We start from the raw sequence: 15862 nt of genomic DNA, 5'->3' as shown, positions 1-15862 counted from the left end.
CACCTACATACGTAAAAGAAACCTTACTAAAGCTCAAAACACACATTGCACCTCACACAATAATAGTGGGAGATTTCAACACACCACTCTCATCAATGGACAGATCATGGAAACAGAAATTAAACAGTGATGTCGACAGACTAAGAGAAGTCATGAGCCAAATGGACTTAACGGATATTTATACAACATTCTATCCTAAAGCAAAAGGATATACCTTCTTCTCAGCTCCTCATGGTACTTTCTCCAAAATTGACCATATAATTGGTCAAAAAACGGGCCTCAACAGGTACAGAAAGATAGAAATAATCCCATGCGTGCTATCGGACCACCACGGCCTAAAACTGGTCTTCAATAACAATAAGGGAAGAATGCCCACATATACGTGGAAATTGAACAATGATAACCTGGTCAAGGAAGAAATAAAGAAAGAAATTAAAAACTTTTTAGAATTTAATGAAAATGAAGGTACAACATACCCAAACTTATGGGACACAATGAAAGCGGTGCTAAGAGGAAAACTCATAGCGCTGAGTGCCTGCAGAAAGAAACAGGAAAGAGCATATGTCAGCAGCTTGACAGCACACCTAAAAGCTCTAGAACAAAAAGAAGCAAATACACCCAGGAGGAGTAGAAGGCAGGAAATAATCAAACTCAGAGCTGAAATCAACCAAGTAGAAACAAAAAGGACCATAGAAAGAATCAACAGAACCAAAAGTTGGTTCTTTGAGAAAATCAACAAGATAGATAAACCCTTAGCCAGACTAACGAGAGGACACAGAGAGTGCGTCCAAATTAACAAAATCAGAAATGAAAAGGGAGACATAACTACAGATTCAGAGGAAATTCAAAAAATCATCAGATCTTACTATAAAAACCTATATTCAACAAAATTTGAAAATCTTCAGGAAATGGACAACTTCCTAGACAGATACCAGGTATCGAAGTTAAATCAGGAACAGATAAACCAGTTAAACAACCCCATAACTCCTAAGGAAATAGAAGCAGTCATTAAAGGTCTCCCAACCAAAAAGAGCCCAGGTCCAGACGGGTTTAGTGCAGAATTCTATCAAACCTTCATAGAAGACCTCATACCAATATTATCCAAACTATTCCACAAAATTGAAACAGATGGAGCCCTACCAAATTCCTTCTACGAAGCCACAATTACTCTTATACCTAAACCACACAAAGACACAACAAAGAAAGAGAACTTCAGACCAATTTCCCTTATGAATATCGACGCAAAAATACTCAATAAAATTCTGGCAAACCGAATACAAGAGCACATCAAAACAATCATCCACCATGATCAAGTAGGCTTCATCCCAGGCATGCAGGGATGGTTTAATATACGGAAAACCATCAACGTCATCCATTATATAAACAAACTGAAAGAACAAAACCACATGATCATTTCATTAGATGCTGAGAAAGCATTTGACAAAATTCAACACCCCTTCATGATAAAAGTCCTGGAAAGAATAGGAATTCAAGGCCCATACCTAAACATAGTAAAAGCCATATACAGCAAACCAGTTGCTAACATTAAAGTAAATGGAGAGAAACTTGAAGCAATCCCACTAAAATCAGGGACTAGACAAGGCTGCCCACTCTCTCCCTACTTATTCAATATAGTTCTTGAAGTTCTAGCCAGAGCAATCAGACAACAAAAGGAGATCAAGGGGATACAGATCGGAAAAGAAGAGGTCAAAATATCACTATTTGCAGATGACATGATAGTATATTTAAGTGATCCCAAAAGTTCCACCAGAGAACTACTAAAGCTGATAAACAACTTCAGCAAAGTGGCTGGGTATAAAATTAACTCAAATAAATCAGTTGCCTTCCTCTATACAAAAGAGAAACAAGCCGAGAAAGAAATTAGGGAAACGACACCCTTCATAATAGACCCAAATAATATAAAGTACCTCGGTGTGACTTTAACCAAGCAAGTAAAAGATCTGTACAATAAGAACTTCAAGACACTGAGGAAAGAAATTGAAGAAGACCTCAGAAGATGGAAAATCTCCCATGCTCATGGATTGACAGGATTAATATAGTAAAAATGGCCATTTTACCAAAAGCAATCTACAGATTCAATGCAATCCCCATCAAAATACCAATCCAATTCTTCAAAGAGTTAGACAGAACAATTTGCAAATTCATCTGGAATAACAAAAAACCCAGGATAGCTAAAGCTATCCTCAACAATAAAAGGACTTCAGGGGGAATCACTATCCCTGAACTCAAGCAGTATTACGGAGCAATAGTGATAAAAACTGCATGGTATTGGTACAGAGACAGACAGATAGACCAATGGAATAGAATTGAAGACCCAGAAATGAACCCACACACCTATGGTCACTTGATTTTTGACAAAGGAGCCAAAACCATCCAATGGAAAAAAGATAGCATTTTCAGCAAATGGTGCTGGTTCAACTGGAGGTCAACATGTAAAAGAATGCAGATCGATCCATGCTTATCACCCTGTACAAAGCTTAAGTCCAAGTGGATCAAGGACCTCCACATCAAACCAGACACACTCAAACTAATAGAAGAAAAACTAGGGAAGCATCTGGAACACATGGGCACTGGAAAAAATTTCCTGAACAAAACACCAATGGCTCATGCTCTAAGATCAAGAATCGACGAATGGGATCTCATAAAACTGCAAAGCTTCTGTAAGGCAAAGGACACTGTGGTTAGGACAAAACGGCAACCAACAGATTGGGAAAAGATCTTTACCAATCCTACAACAGATAGAGGCCTTATATCCAAAATATACAAAGAACTCAAGAAGTTAGACCGCAGGGAAACAAATAACCCTATTAAAAAATGGGGTTCAGAGCTAAACAAAGAATTCACAGCTGAGGAATGCCGAATGGCTGAGAAACACCTAAAGAAATGTTCAACATCTTTAGTCATAAGGGAAATGCAAATCAAAACAACCCTGAGATTTCACCTCACACCAGTGCGATTGGCTAAGATCAAAAACTCAGGTGACAGCAGATGCTGGCGGGGATGTGGAGAAAGAGGAACACTCCTCCATTGTTGGTGGGATTGCAGACTGGTACAACCATTCTGGAAATCAGTCTGGAGGTTCCTCAGAAAATTGGACATTGAACTGCCTGAGGATCCAGCTATACCTCTCTTGGGCATATACCCAAAAGATGCCTCAACATATAAAAGAGACACGTGCTCCACTATGTTCATCGCAGCCTTATTTATAATAGCCAGAAGCTGGAAAGAACCCAGATGCCCTTCAACAGAGGAATGGATACAGAAAATGTGGTACATCTACACAATGGAATATTACTCAGCTATCAAAAACAACGAGTTTATGAAATTCGTAGGCAAATGGTTGGAACTGGAAAATATCATCCTGAGTGAGCTAACCCAATCACAGAAAGACATACATGGTATGCACTCATTGATAAGTGGCTATTAGCCCAAATGCTTGAATTACCCTAGATCCCTAGAACAAACGAAACTCAAGACGGATGATCAAAATGTGAATGCTTCACTCCTTCTTTAAATGAGGAAAAAGAATACCCTTGGCAGGGAAGGGAGAGGCAAAGATTAAAACAGAGACTGAAGGAACACCCATTCAGAGCCTGCCCCACATGTGGCCCATACATATACAGCCACCCAATTAGACAAGATGGATGAAGCAAAGAAGTGCAGACCGACAGGAGCCGGATGTAGATCGCTCCTGAGAGACACAGCCAGAATACAGCAAATACAGAGGCGAATGCCAGCAGCAAACCACTGAACTGAGAATAGGTCCCCTGTTGAAGGAATCAGAGAAAGAACTGGAAGAGCTTGAAGGGGCTCGAGACCCCAAAAGTACAACAATGCCAAGCAACCAGAGCTTCCAGGGACTAAGCCACTACCTAAAGACTATACATGGACTGACCCTGGACTCTGACCCCATAGGTAGCAATGAATATCCTAGTAAGAGCACCAGTGGAAGGGGAAGCCCTGGGTCCTGCTAAGACTGAACCCCCAGTGAACTAGTCTATGGGGGGAGGGCGGCAATGGGGGGAGGGTTGGGAGGGGAACACCCATAAGGAAGGGGAGGGGGGAGGGGGATGTTTGCCCGGAAACCGGGAAAGGGAATAACACTCGAAATGTATATAAGAAATACTCAAGTTATTAAAAAAAAAAAGGAAAAAAAAAAAGAAAATAATCTCCATGCCTCTCTTTTATACTAAATGGATGATGCCTAAAAAAAGATGGATGGATGGATGGATGAATGGATGAATGGATGAATGGATGAATGGATGGATGGATGGATGGATAGATAGATAGAAGAATCGATAGATAAATTGATTGATAGATAAATGTAATTTTTTTTCTTGTTCTGTGCTTCCTACAGCAGACCTTCACAGAAATATCCTTGTCTTTAACAAGTGGCATTTGCTGTGTTCTCTGCCTTCACTAGACTAAAGAATGCTTCTGTTAGAGAATCTGCTTATTTATTGAAATTTGTGTCTTAAAGCCTTCTCTACACTGTAAAGAATACACTGTAGATAAACTTTCCTCTCCTATTCACTTATGCTAGTGAATTTATATAGTAGAAACTCCATTCCTGAAATGAACTTGAGTTAAGTACAGTAGCAGGGTAAAAAAATAAAGTCAAGAACATTTCCACAAACCAAGTTTTATTCATTCACAGGGAAATAAGAACCTATCAGTATGATTCCCATTGGTTACACACTTGACTGCCATCCCTGGCCACAGAGATATGAACCTGCTTACCTCTAACTATTGAAATATTTTTTTTAGTTTGTGAAGAAGTATGGAAATGTTATCAGTCTTGATTTGGGAATCATGTCTTCAGTGATCATAAGCAGCCTGCCTTTAATCAAAGAAGCCTTTTCTCACCTGGATGAAAACTTTATAAATCGCCCTATATTTCCTCTACAAAAACACATCTTTAATGATAATGGTAAGTCTTTTGTATGTTGTAAATATGTATTGTAATTTTTATGATATATTATGATATGAAATTAAAATTATGGGAGCAGGTAGGCTCCTAGCCAATGTTACAACTTGTTAAGATGAATAATTAATATCATTATCAAATAAAATCACAAAACAAAATTTCAAGTCAATTAATCTAACAAAACAGCATTTTAGATGCTAATTACTCTTTGAAATAATTCATTAATTAATTCTATATCAATTTACTCTGTTGTCTGCTATGAGGAGCACAGTGCTAGACATATGTCTTAGGGCTATTATTGATTGCTAGGATGAAATACTGTGTCCAAAACAACTTTGGAGGAAAATGCTTACTTGGATTATAATTCCATGCCATTGTCCAACCTCAGTATTGGACAATGGAAGTTAGGACAGGGACTCAAACAGGACAAGAACCTGGAGGCTGGAGTTAATACAGTGGCCATAGGGAAATATTGTTTATTGACTTGCTCCTTATGAGTTGTTCAACCTGATTTGTTATGAACTCCAGGACCACTACCCAGGGTTGGCCTTATCCACATTGTCTGGACCCTCCTACACTGAAAACAAATTAGGACAATGCCCTATAGGCTTGCCTCCAGCCCCTATCTTATGGAGGCATTTTCTCAACTGAAGCTTCCTCCTCTCCAATGAATTTAGTTTGTGCCAAGTCAACATAAAACCAGCATAGTATAATTGATTAACAGAAAGTAAAATATATTTTAAAATGTTCTTCTGTATTATCTCTATTGGATGAGAAAGACAATCAAGTAAATGCATTAATAAAATTATTAAGTTTTATAATTAAACCTGTATGAATGAAGAAGACTTTTATTAGAGATGCCTAATGTCCAAGGATTCTGAAAAACCTGAGTAAATGATATTCATTTAATGGCCCAAATAAATAATTAGTCAAGGGGATATAATATCCTTGAAAGGGCAAGAAGGACAGAGGTGTTGAGGAACTGAGAGGCATCTGGTGTGGCAAGCATGGTATTCAAAGGACATAATTAAATGCACAGGGACACTTCTGTGTGTGGTCAGAAAGAACACAGACAGTGTTTGCCAAAATGTTGATTTTCATTCCAACAGCTTGGAAAGCTTCTGAATGGTTTTGAACAGAGATCTTAGTATATCATGTCAAGGATGGATGAAAGATATTAGGAAACATATCATTATAGATATGAAAGGTGGAAGCTTGCACATTCCAGTAGCAAAACCAGACACATCCCTGATGAAAGCCAACAGGATATCATGTTCTACATGCTAGGAAAATAGGGTGCTGAGAGAACACCACCATGACTTTGATGGTTAAACTTAATTGTCAACTTAATTGCATTTGGAAGCAACTACAATCCAAGAATCTGGGTGCAGAAAAGAAATGAGGAATTTTGCTTCATTGAATCATTTGATGTGGGAAGATGCACCCTAAATCTGAATCATTTGAGATTCTAGAATCAGAAGGACTCACCTTAAATCTGGGCCACACCTTCTGATTGCAGCCCACACAAAGGAGCATGGGGAAAAGGAAGCTTTTGTCTTTTTCCTCCTTGCCCTCACTCTCACTGGCAAGTTCTACTATCCTGATGCTGAGGAATTCCTTCACTGGTGTTAGAACCTACATCTTTAGAATTCCAGTGAAGACTAGCTGAGACATCTAGCATCACAGACTGAACAATCATAGCATTATTGACCTTGAATCAGGAGACAGTGATTTTTAGACTAGCCTGTAAGCCACTCTAACAAATCCCCCTTTACGGTATCTAGATTCATTTTTATCAGTTCTAGTCCTTTAGAACTGTGAGTTACAACCTCTTTGGAGATGGAATGACACTTTCACAGGGGTCACCTAAGCCAATAAGAAATATCAAATATTTACATTATGATTCACAACAGTAGCAAAATTATAGTTATAATGTAGCTATGAAAATAATTTTATGGTTGTGGGTCACCATAACATGTGGAACTGCATTAAAGAGTCACTACATTAAGAAAGGTGCAGACCACTGCTTTAGAGAACCCCAACTAATACAGATTATGGTAACAGGAGTAGTTCCTGGGACTCAGCTTTACATAGATAACAATACTTATATTGTTGTGGGGTCCACTTAGACCCAACATAACTCATATGCTAGGTCAGTGAAGATGACAAAAAATTATTATAATTAAGCTACCACTTATCAATTGGGACCACAGAATAGACTTGGGAACTGAACTACATCCCTCTCCTCCATCCCCAACTCAATGTTACTGAGTTTTCAAGCTTGAAAACTACAAATATCTGTGCCAAGTTACAGACAGATACATTGTCCCACAAATCAGGGTTTAGGGATAGAGGATTCCTTAAGAGTGTGTCTTTCTAGTATACTTATCCTGTCCCCACTGCATGGATTATTCAACTGTGGCATGGAGTAGCCTAGCATTTATGTCCTACTTGCAAACCAGGAAGACAGTTACCCAGGGAGGGCTTGGAAATTTAAGCTTTATTTGACCCCTACTTGAAATGGAAATTTTATTCAAAATGACTTCAGTTTGGTTTCTTATTACACATATCTATGAAACAAAAATGTGAATACATCAAACACAAAGTGTTGGTTCTGGGGAGACCTACAATTGACCACCTTGATAGCTACCTAGTAACCATATTACCATGAAATTTTACTTTATCATTGTATCTTAATTTTTCCATCCATTGGAATGGGTCTAGCATATTTCGGTAGTAAGCCTTTAAATTTTCTAAGAATGTAAAATTAAAGAATATATTAGAAGTACTTACTAAACTGTGCAATGTTGCAAGCCACCAGGAGATGATAGATATTATATCCCTTGCTTTGTGACACTCTCTCTAGACAGCAGTCAAGTCCCTTATTGGCCCTTCTCCTTTACATTGCAAATGTGTCCTTATAGTTCATGAGATAATTTTAGAACAGATTGTCATAATGCTGAATCTCTTCTTTCCAGGATTGATCTTCTCCAGTGGCCAGACATGGAAGGAGCAAAGGAGGTTTGCCCTGATGACTCTGAGGAACTTTGGATTGGGAAAGAAGAGCTTAGAGCAGCGAATCCAGGAGGAGGCTCACCATCTTGTGGAGGCCATAGGAGAGGAGGAAGGTGGGAATTCACAGAGGAGCTGCAGGTGGCTGTGGGCCTTTCATTCATTGGATAGATTCCTACTAAATGTCTAAGTGCTTCTCCTGTGATCTGCACTGTGCTTGTCACTGAGGATTGAACAGTGACTACCTAGACATGTCCCTTCCCTAGGAGTTCTGCATCTAAGCACATAAAAGGGTCATTAAACAAATTGTTGAACTTAAAGTCTGGTTGTCAGTCTGACTTGCCAGAAATCAGGAGTCCTTGGCTCATGTCAGACCCCAGGTCGTATGCTCTGGCCATACCTTTTGACATGTTTCTCTAGGATGTTTTTCTGTCATGTGGAATTAACAAACCAGAACTTTGGAAGATGCATCTCTTTCTTCATTCACATCCAGGACAGCCTTTTGATCCTCACTTCAAGATCAACAATGCAGTTTCCAATATCATTTGCTCCATCACCTTTGGTGAAAGGTTTGAGTACCATGACAGTCAGTTTCAGGAGCTGCTGAAGTTACTGGATAAGGCCATGTACCTGGGTACTCCCATGATGATCCACGTAAGCATTCTGGCTGTCTTTATTTTAAGAGAAAATGGAATCTGTGCTGATTCTAGTACAGATAGGTTCGTTCTTTTTTGTTTCCAGGACTTTCAAAAACTAAAATATAACGTCTTCAAGTTGAGTTCGACACTAATTTATCTCAATTTTATCTGTTGATTTGGAAGTCCTAGAGAGGAAAACTTACTGTACAAAATGTTTCCCAGATATTAATGAAGTACCAACATTTACATGCTATCCACTTATGTCCAAGCGCCACTCTTTTCTAAGGCTACCCCTTCATAGCTCTCACTCAGACTCCAAGTATAAGTTCTTCCCGTCTGTCCACCTGTTTATATGCTCTTCCACGTAGCCCTTTGTCATTGTTCATTAATCTTTTCCCAGTGGTTAGACATTTGGTTGATTCTCAGTTAAAGTTGCCATTAATAGCACTGCTATGAGTATTTTAAATGTCCTTGTGAATAAATCTGCTAATCTTTCTTGAATTTTTATGTAGATATAGAACATGTTATCAAAAATTTGTTCCACTATTTACATGACAATTCCTTAAAGCTGTCAATATTGTAGTACCATAACATGTAGCCCTTTGGGGTTCAATCTTTACTCCTACATTGGTAGGCTCTATGTTCCCATATTTATCCATATTTAAATGTTCCTCTTAGAATTGCCTTCGCCATCTCTCAGATGGTCTGGTAGGCTCAGTTTTCATCATTTTATTCTAGAAGCTTGGTGTCTTTTTTTTTTCAAGATTCTATTTGTCAGTCTCTGTATTTAGCTTCTGTAGTATTTCTTGCTATTAGGTTTTAGTTCTATTACACTATAGTCTACTTGAATATGATAGATTATATTCTTCAGTTTATTTATTCTTTTGGATTTGGTAATGCTTAGATACTTTTATTTTACAGATAGTTCCATATACTACTAAGAACAAAGAATTTTCCATTTCACTTGGATGGAATACTTTCCAGATATCTATTGAGTTCATTTGATCAATGGTACAGTTTAGCTCTGAGTTTCTTCTCAGTACAGTTTCTCTGCCTGTTTATTCAGGATGACCTACACAGGCTTGGGAATGTAATGCTGACACCACCCATAATTATTGTACAAGGATCTATCTGAACTTCATGTTCATTCTTGCCCCAAATTTTGGTGCATATATATTTACAATTTTTCTCATTGAAAAGTAGTTCCTTTTATGAATAAGTAATGGCCTTCTTTATTTCCTCTAGCTAGTTTTCATTTAACTCCAGAATAGGCAATCCAGCCTGTCTTTGGTTTCTATTTGCTTCATGGAGGTTTTCCTTCTTTGACTTTCAATCTGTGGGTATCTTTTCTGTAATGTGTGTTTTATGGAGGTAATGCTATGTTGAATCTAGTTTTCTATCTAGTCAATCAGTCACTCTATGTCTATTTACTGATGAGCTAAGGCTATTAATATTTAAGGTTATTATGGAGAGGAGTTACTGGTTACGGTAATTTTGTCAGTTGTTCCATTTTTTTCCTGGATGTTTGGATTATTTAGATTTTACTTTCCCTTGATTAATAGAAAGGATTTGCTTGTCTCCTGCATTAGTCATGATGGATTCCCTCCTAGCCCTTCTTTATTCAATCCTTCTTGTAAATGTATTCTTTTCTGTGCTCTCATGAAGGAGACTTGTCTTTCTTCCTCTGTGTATAGCATCCTTCCATGTACCTTCTCTGGTGCTGTCTTGGTGGTCAGCGCTTGGCTTAGTCTGTATTCTTCTTGACAGGTCCATTATTCCTCATCAGTTTTAAAACAGACCTGAGCTAACTGTGTAGCACATGATTGGCAGTTCTTCACTTTCATGGTTCATCGGTTCATCCTAAGCATTTCCAGGTTTTGAGAGCTGCTGATCTGGAATCTGATGTTAGTTTCCTGTTTCAGGCTTTGTATGTCCTTCAGAATATTTCTATTAGAATGTAATTTTTAAATTTTAATTATGTGTCTGTGTGTGCATATGTGTACATGATAGTAAACATGAAGTCAAATGATACCTTTGAGAATCAATTCTGTTCTTTAGTTGTGGGATCCAGTGCTTGAACTTGTGTTGTCGGGCTTCTGTAGCAAACCTGCTGAGGCATCTCCTAGGGGACCCTTTAAAACATTAACTATTGCCACTGTCCTTTGACTTTTTATTTACCATGGAGATCTTCTTATCACGTCATGTCTATTTGGGCATCTAAATGCCTCTTATACTGCAGTGTCTTCTTGTTTCTTTGACTTGGGGAAACGTTTTGCTATGATTTCATTGAATGTGTTATTCATCCCTTTCCTTTTTAGCTCAGTTTCTGAAATAAGATCATGCATATTTCTGGGCATGGTCTCTTGATCATATCACAGTTCTTACACATTTCTACCTTAGTCATTGCTTACATTTTCATTACACTGTTGGACTGTAGGGTCCAGAGCAGTGTTGTCCCTTCTAGATCTTCTTTTGGCTGGAGACAGTTGCTAGGGTTTTCCATTGTGGCTTTGGGGTTTTATTTGTTTATTTGTTTGTTTGTTTCATATAATTTTTGATTCAAGTTTTAAATTCCCAACATTTCTGTTTGTTTGTGGTTTGTTTTTTTTATCAACTCTCAAATTTCCTTGCTCTATTTTCACCTGTTCTCTCCATTTTTCATCTTGATTGCTGCTTTTCTCTTCCTTTTCCCAGTTGCTTCCTTGCCGCTAACTTTCAGTTCTGGGGCCCACACTGGAGTCTGTGCCTGTGTCTGCCCCCTTCCTGACTCTGGTCATTTTGATCAGGAAATTCTTGGACACATTCTCCAACAATTAACTTGTTTCAGGGTGTTTGAATTGAGTTATGATTTTGGACGTGTCATATTGTCTTTTTTTCCTTTTATTTATTTGTTGTTATTTATTTATTTGTTGATTTCGTTCATGCATCTAGTGGTTGGGGTATCTCTTCTGGATTCTTTGAAATGATCTTTTTATTGATCAGCCTGTTCTTGAAGGCTAGTGCCACTTTGTGAGTGGAAACGAACTGCCCTAGTGGTGATACTAAACTCTACAGATTAAAAAATACACTTGAAAGTCAATGATATTTCCCTAACATATCATTGTTGAAATGATAATCTGAAGGCTGTTTTGCAATTCTCTCTGAAGATAAATTTAAGTTAAGTGTAGAAACAGCAAGTAAAATAAAGGAAGACCAGGAAAGGAAGAAAAGAAGAGAAGAGAAGCAAAATTCATGAATGAGGAAGTGTACAAAATGTTATGAAAGAGAAAAGCACCAGAGATTTTTAAAAGTGAGGGAGGAGGCATCATAAATATTTCTCAATAGTGAAAAGTTCCAAAGCTTAAATAAATGTAAGAAAAAAACCAAGAAGACTATATTTTAACTGTAGTTAACATTTAATTGTATTTAACTATAGAGAATAAAGTCATAAATGCAAGGGGAAGGCACAGGATATAAAAAATAATTTGTGAAAGAGAAATGTTATTGCCTTCAATTTTAAAAAAAACTTGATAAATAACATTAGATGAGTCCATGAAGGGAGTAAAAACTAAAATGTAACTTTAAAATATGTTGTCCACTTAAAAATTCTGCAAATGAAAAGAACAAAAAAGGAGGGACAAAAGGAAGAGAATCAATAAAGGTAACGCAACTGACTCCGTTGTGCTCTGGGTCATCAAAAACTGACGAGTGCTGCTTACGTGCAGAAGAGGCGACCGAGCCTGTGACTCCTGTCTTGGTTTTGGCTGGTGCTGTTGCTGAGTTTGTGCCGCAGCAAGCATCCCATCCCACATCTGCAGATTAGGCTTCGCCGCATCTCTTTTCCTTCCATGGCTAACAGGGGCCTCTGCTGGTCAAACTTGGCATTGCATTTTGTTTGTGATCAGGGCAAGACTTCCTAGATTATGAGACCTGGAGCCATTCTCAGGCGGGGTTGTGTCCCAAGTATGTGGAGAGTGTGGGAAGCAACCTATCTCCACACATTCAAGGCCTTCTGTACTGAATTCTGGAGGAATTCCCCTTTAGCTCGTGGACACCCCAGGCATGCCAGAGTTTCTGGGTTCTATAGCAACAAACAACATAAAGTTAGTTGCATAATTTGACCCAGCCCCTGGCCTCAGACTCAGAATTATCAAATTCCACGATAAATTTAAGTTGATAAGGTCAATTTGTAGCCACTGCATGTGGAACTATCTCCCCCTATGTGCTTCACAACCTGACCTCACTTCCTGCCACCGTCATCCTTTGGACCTTCTGTGTCTTTGATGACATTATGATCAAAATTAGGACAACTACTAAATGCTATACCGCACCGACACAGCTATAATGTCCTAAGTAGGAAGCAGTTGGACCGGTGAGAAGTGATTGGAGGCTGGTGCGTTTTCCATGGGAGGGGTGAAGCACCGACAGGGTGTGAAGGAAAGCGGGAGGCCACTGTGGAATCTGAAGAGGGAAAGTCAAAACTGTCTTGAAACATAGAAAGTGACTTTATGATCGCCTTCCTCTCCCCAATTAGCTCTACAACATGTTCCCATGGATAATCAAACATCTCCCAGGACAACACCAAACCTTGTTGGCTACCTGGGGAAAACTGAAATCATATATTGCTGATATCATTGAAAATCACCGCGAAGACTGGAACCCTGCTGAGCCGAGAGACTTCATTGATGCTTTTCTCAATGAAATGGCAAAGGTAGGAAGATATCACCTGTGTCTTTTTACTGGCTGAGTGGTAAGAGTGGTGTAGAATAGCTTCCAATTGATCCAGCAGCAGGCAACCTCAATGGTTGGATTTTACCATTCTAACCCCTTTATATCTTATTTCTCTCGTTCTAACCCTGGGGCCTCTCTGATAAGGATAACCTTTCCCCTGAAATTAATCATACCTACAGTTAGCAGGCAACCTGCAACTCCCCTCCTTTGTCTTTTTCCCGTATCTGAAGGAGATGTTCACAAAATAAAAGTAGTGAGAGAGAGACCCAACCGCCTGGTCAGGTGGGCACTCCTGAGGCTGCAGAGCGGAAGAGACCACCAACACTGCTCACCCCTGCCCACATCCCTGGCCCAAGAGGAAACTGTATAAGGCCTCTGGGCTCCGTGGGGGAGGGCCCAGGAGCGGCAGGACCCCTGCCACAGACACCGCCGGACCCTGAAGGAAACAGACCGGATAAACAGTTCTCTGCACCCAAATCCCGTGGGAGGGAGAGCTAAACCTTCAGAGAGGCAGACAGGCCTGGGAAACCAGAAGAGACTGCTCCCTGCACACACATCTCGGACGCCAGAGGAAAAAGCCAAAGACCATCTGGAACCCTGGTGCACTGAAGCTCCCGGAAGGGGCGGCACAGGTCTTCCTGGTTGCTGCCGCTGCAGAGAACCCCTGGGCAGCACCCCACGAGCAAACTTGAGCCTCGGGATCACAGGTAAGACCAAATTTTCTGCTGCAAGAAAGCTGCCTGGTGAGCTTGGGACACACGGAAGCAGAATTTCTCTAGAACCGGGCACGTTCTGTGTTTACCGGAAGTCCCACACCCGCGGATCCCGGCCCGCAGCAGCTCTCTGCTCCCAGACCCGGTGAGAGAGAGACCCAACCGCCTGGTCAGGTGGGCACTCCTGAGGCTGCAGAGCGGAAGAGACCACCAACACTGCTCACCCCTGCCCACATCCCTGGCCCAAGAGGAAACTATATAAGGCCTCTGGGCTCCCGTGGGGGAGGGCCCAGGAGCGGCAGGACCCCTGCCACAGACACCGCCGGACCCTGAAGGAAACAGACCGGATAAACAGTTCTCTGCACCCAAATCCCGTGGGAGGGAGAGCTAAACCTTCAGAGAGGCAGACAGGCCTGGGAAACCAGAAGAGACTGCTCCCTGCACACACATCTCGGACGCCAGAGGAAAAAGCCAAAGACCATCTGGAACCCTGGTGCACTGAAGCTCCCGGAAGGGGCGGCACAGGTCTTCCTGGTTGCTGCCGCTGCAGAGAGCCCCTGGACAGCACCCCACGAGCAAACCTGAGCCTCGGGACCACAGGTAAGACCAAATTTTCTGCTGCAAGAAAGCTGCCTGGTGAACTCAAGACACAGGCCCACAGGAACAGCTGAAGACCTGTAGAGAGGAAAAACTACACGGCCGAAAGCAGAACACTCTGTCCCCATAACTGACTGAAAGAGAGGAAAACAGGTCTACAGCACTCCTGACACACAGGCTTATAGGACAGTCTAGCCACTGTCAGAAATAGCAGAACAAAGTAACACTAGAGATAATCTGATGGCGAGAGGCAAGCGCAGGAACCCAAGCAACAGAAACCAAGACTACATGCCATCATCGGAGCCCAATTCTCCCACCAAAACAAACATGGAATATCCAAACACACCAGAAAAGCAAGATCTAGTTTCAAAATCATATTTGATCATGATGCTGGAGGACTTCAGGAAAGACCTGAACACACTTAGGGAAGCACAGGAAAACATTAATAAACAAGTAAAAGCCTACAGAGAGGAATCGCAAAAATCCCTGAAAGAATTCCAGGAAAACACAATCAAACAGTTGAAGGAATTAAAAATGGAAATAGAAGCAATCAAGAAAGAACACATGGAAACAACCCTGGATATAGAAAACCAAAAGAAGAGACAAGGAGCTGTAGATACAAGCTTCACCAACAGAATACAAGAGATGGAAGAGAGAATCTCAGGAGCAGAAGATTCCATAGAAATCATTGACTCAACTGTCAAAGATAATGTAAAGCGGAAAAAGCTACTGGTCCAAAACATACAGGAAATCCAGGACTCAATGAGAAGATCAAACCTAAGGATAATAGGTATAGAAGAGAGTGAAGACTCCCAGCTCAAAGGACCAGTAAATATCTTCAACAAAATCATAGAAGAAAACTTCCCTAACCTAAAAAAAGAGATACCCATAGACATACAGGAAGCCTACAGAACTCCAAATAGATTGGACCAGAAAAGAAACACCTCCCGTCACATAATTGTCAAAACACCAAACGCACAAAATAAAGAAAGAATATTAAAAGCAGTAAGGGAAAAAGGTCAAGTAACATATAAAGGGAGACCTATCAGAATCACACCAGACTTCTCGCCAGAAACTATGAAGGCCAGAAGATCCTGGACTGATGTTATACAGACCCTAAGAGAACACAAATGCCAGCCCAGATTACTGTATCCAGCAAAACTCTCAATTAACATTGATGGAGAAACCAAGATATTCCATGACAAAACCAAATTTACACAATATCTTTCTACAAATCCAGCACT

The 15862-nt window shown here is 40.2% G+C and overlaps 1 protein-coding gene across 1 annotated transcript in view; it reads left to right on the top strand.

Moving 5' to 3' along the window:
- LOC100912642 (cytochrome P450 2J3-like) overlaps positions 1–15862 on the top strand; it is a 124243-nt gene that overhangs the window by 97050 nt on the left and 11331 nt on the right. The window contains exons 2-5 of the mRNA XM_087551518.1: positions 4789–4951; positions 7927–8076; positions 8454–8614; positions 13112–13288. Of these exons, the coding sequence (XP_087407644.1) occupies positions 4789–4951; positions 7927–8076; positions 8454–8614; positions 13112–13288 (651 nt within the window). The remainder of the gene's footprint in view (positions 1–4788; positions 4952–7926; positions 8077–8453; positions 8615–13111; positions 13289–15862) is intronic.

This window comes from Rattus norvegicus, chromosome 5, assembly GCF_021556685.1.
Source record: "Rattus norvegicus strain SHRSP/BbbUtx chromosome 5, alternate assembly SHRSP_T2T, whole genome shotgun sequence".
NCBI lineage: Eukaryota > Metazoa > Chordata > Mammalia > Rodentia > Muridae > Rattus > Rattus norvegicus.
Note: the sequence above shows the minus strand (reverse complement) of the source record. Positions and strands in the feature narration are given on the sequence as shown.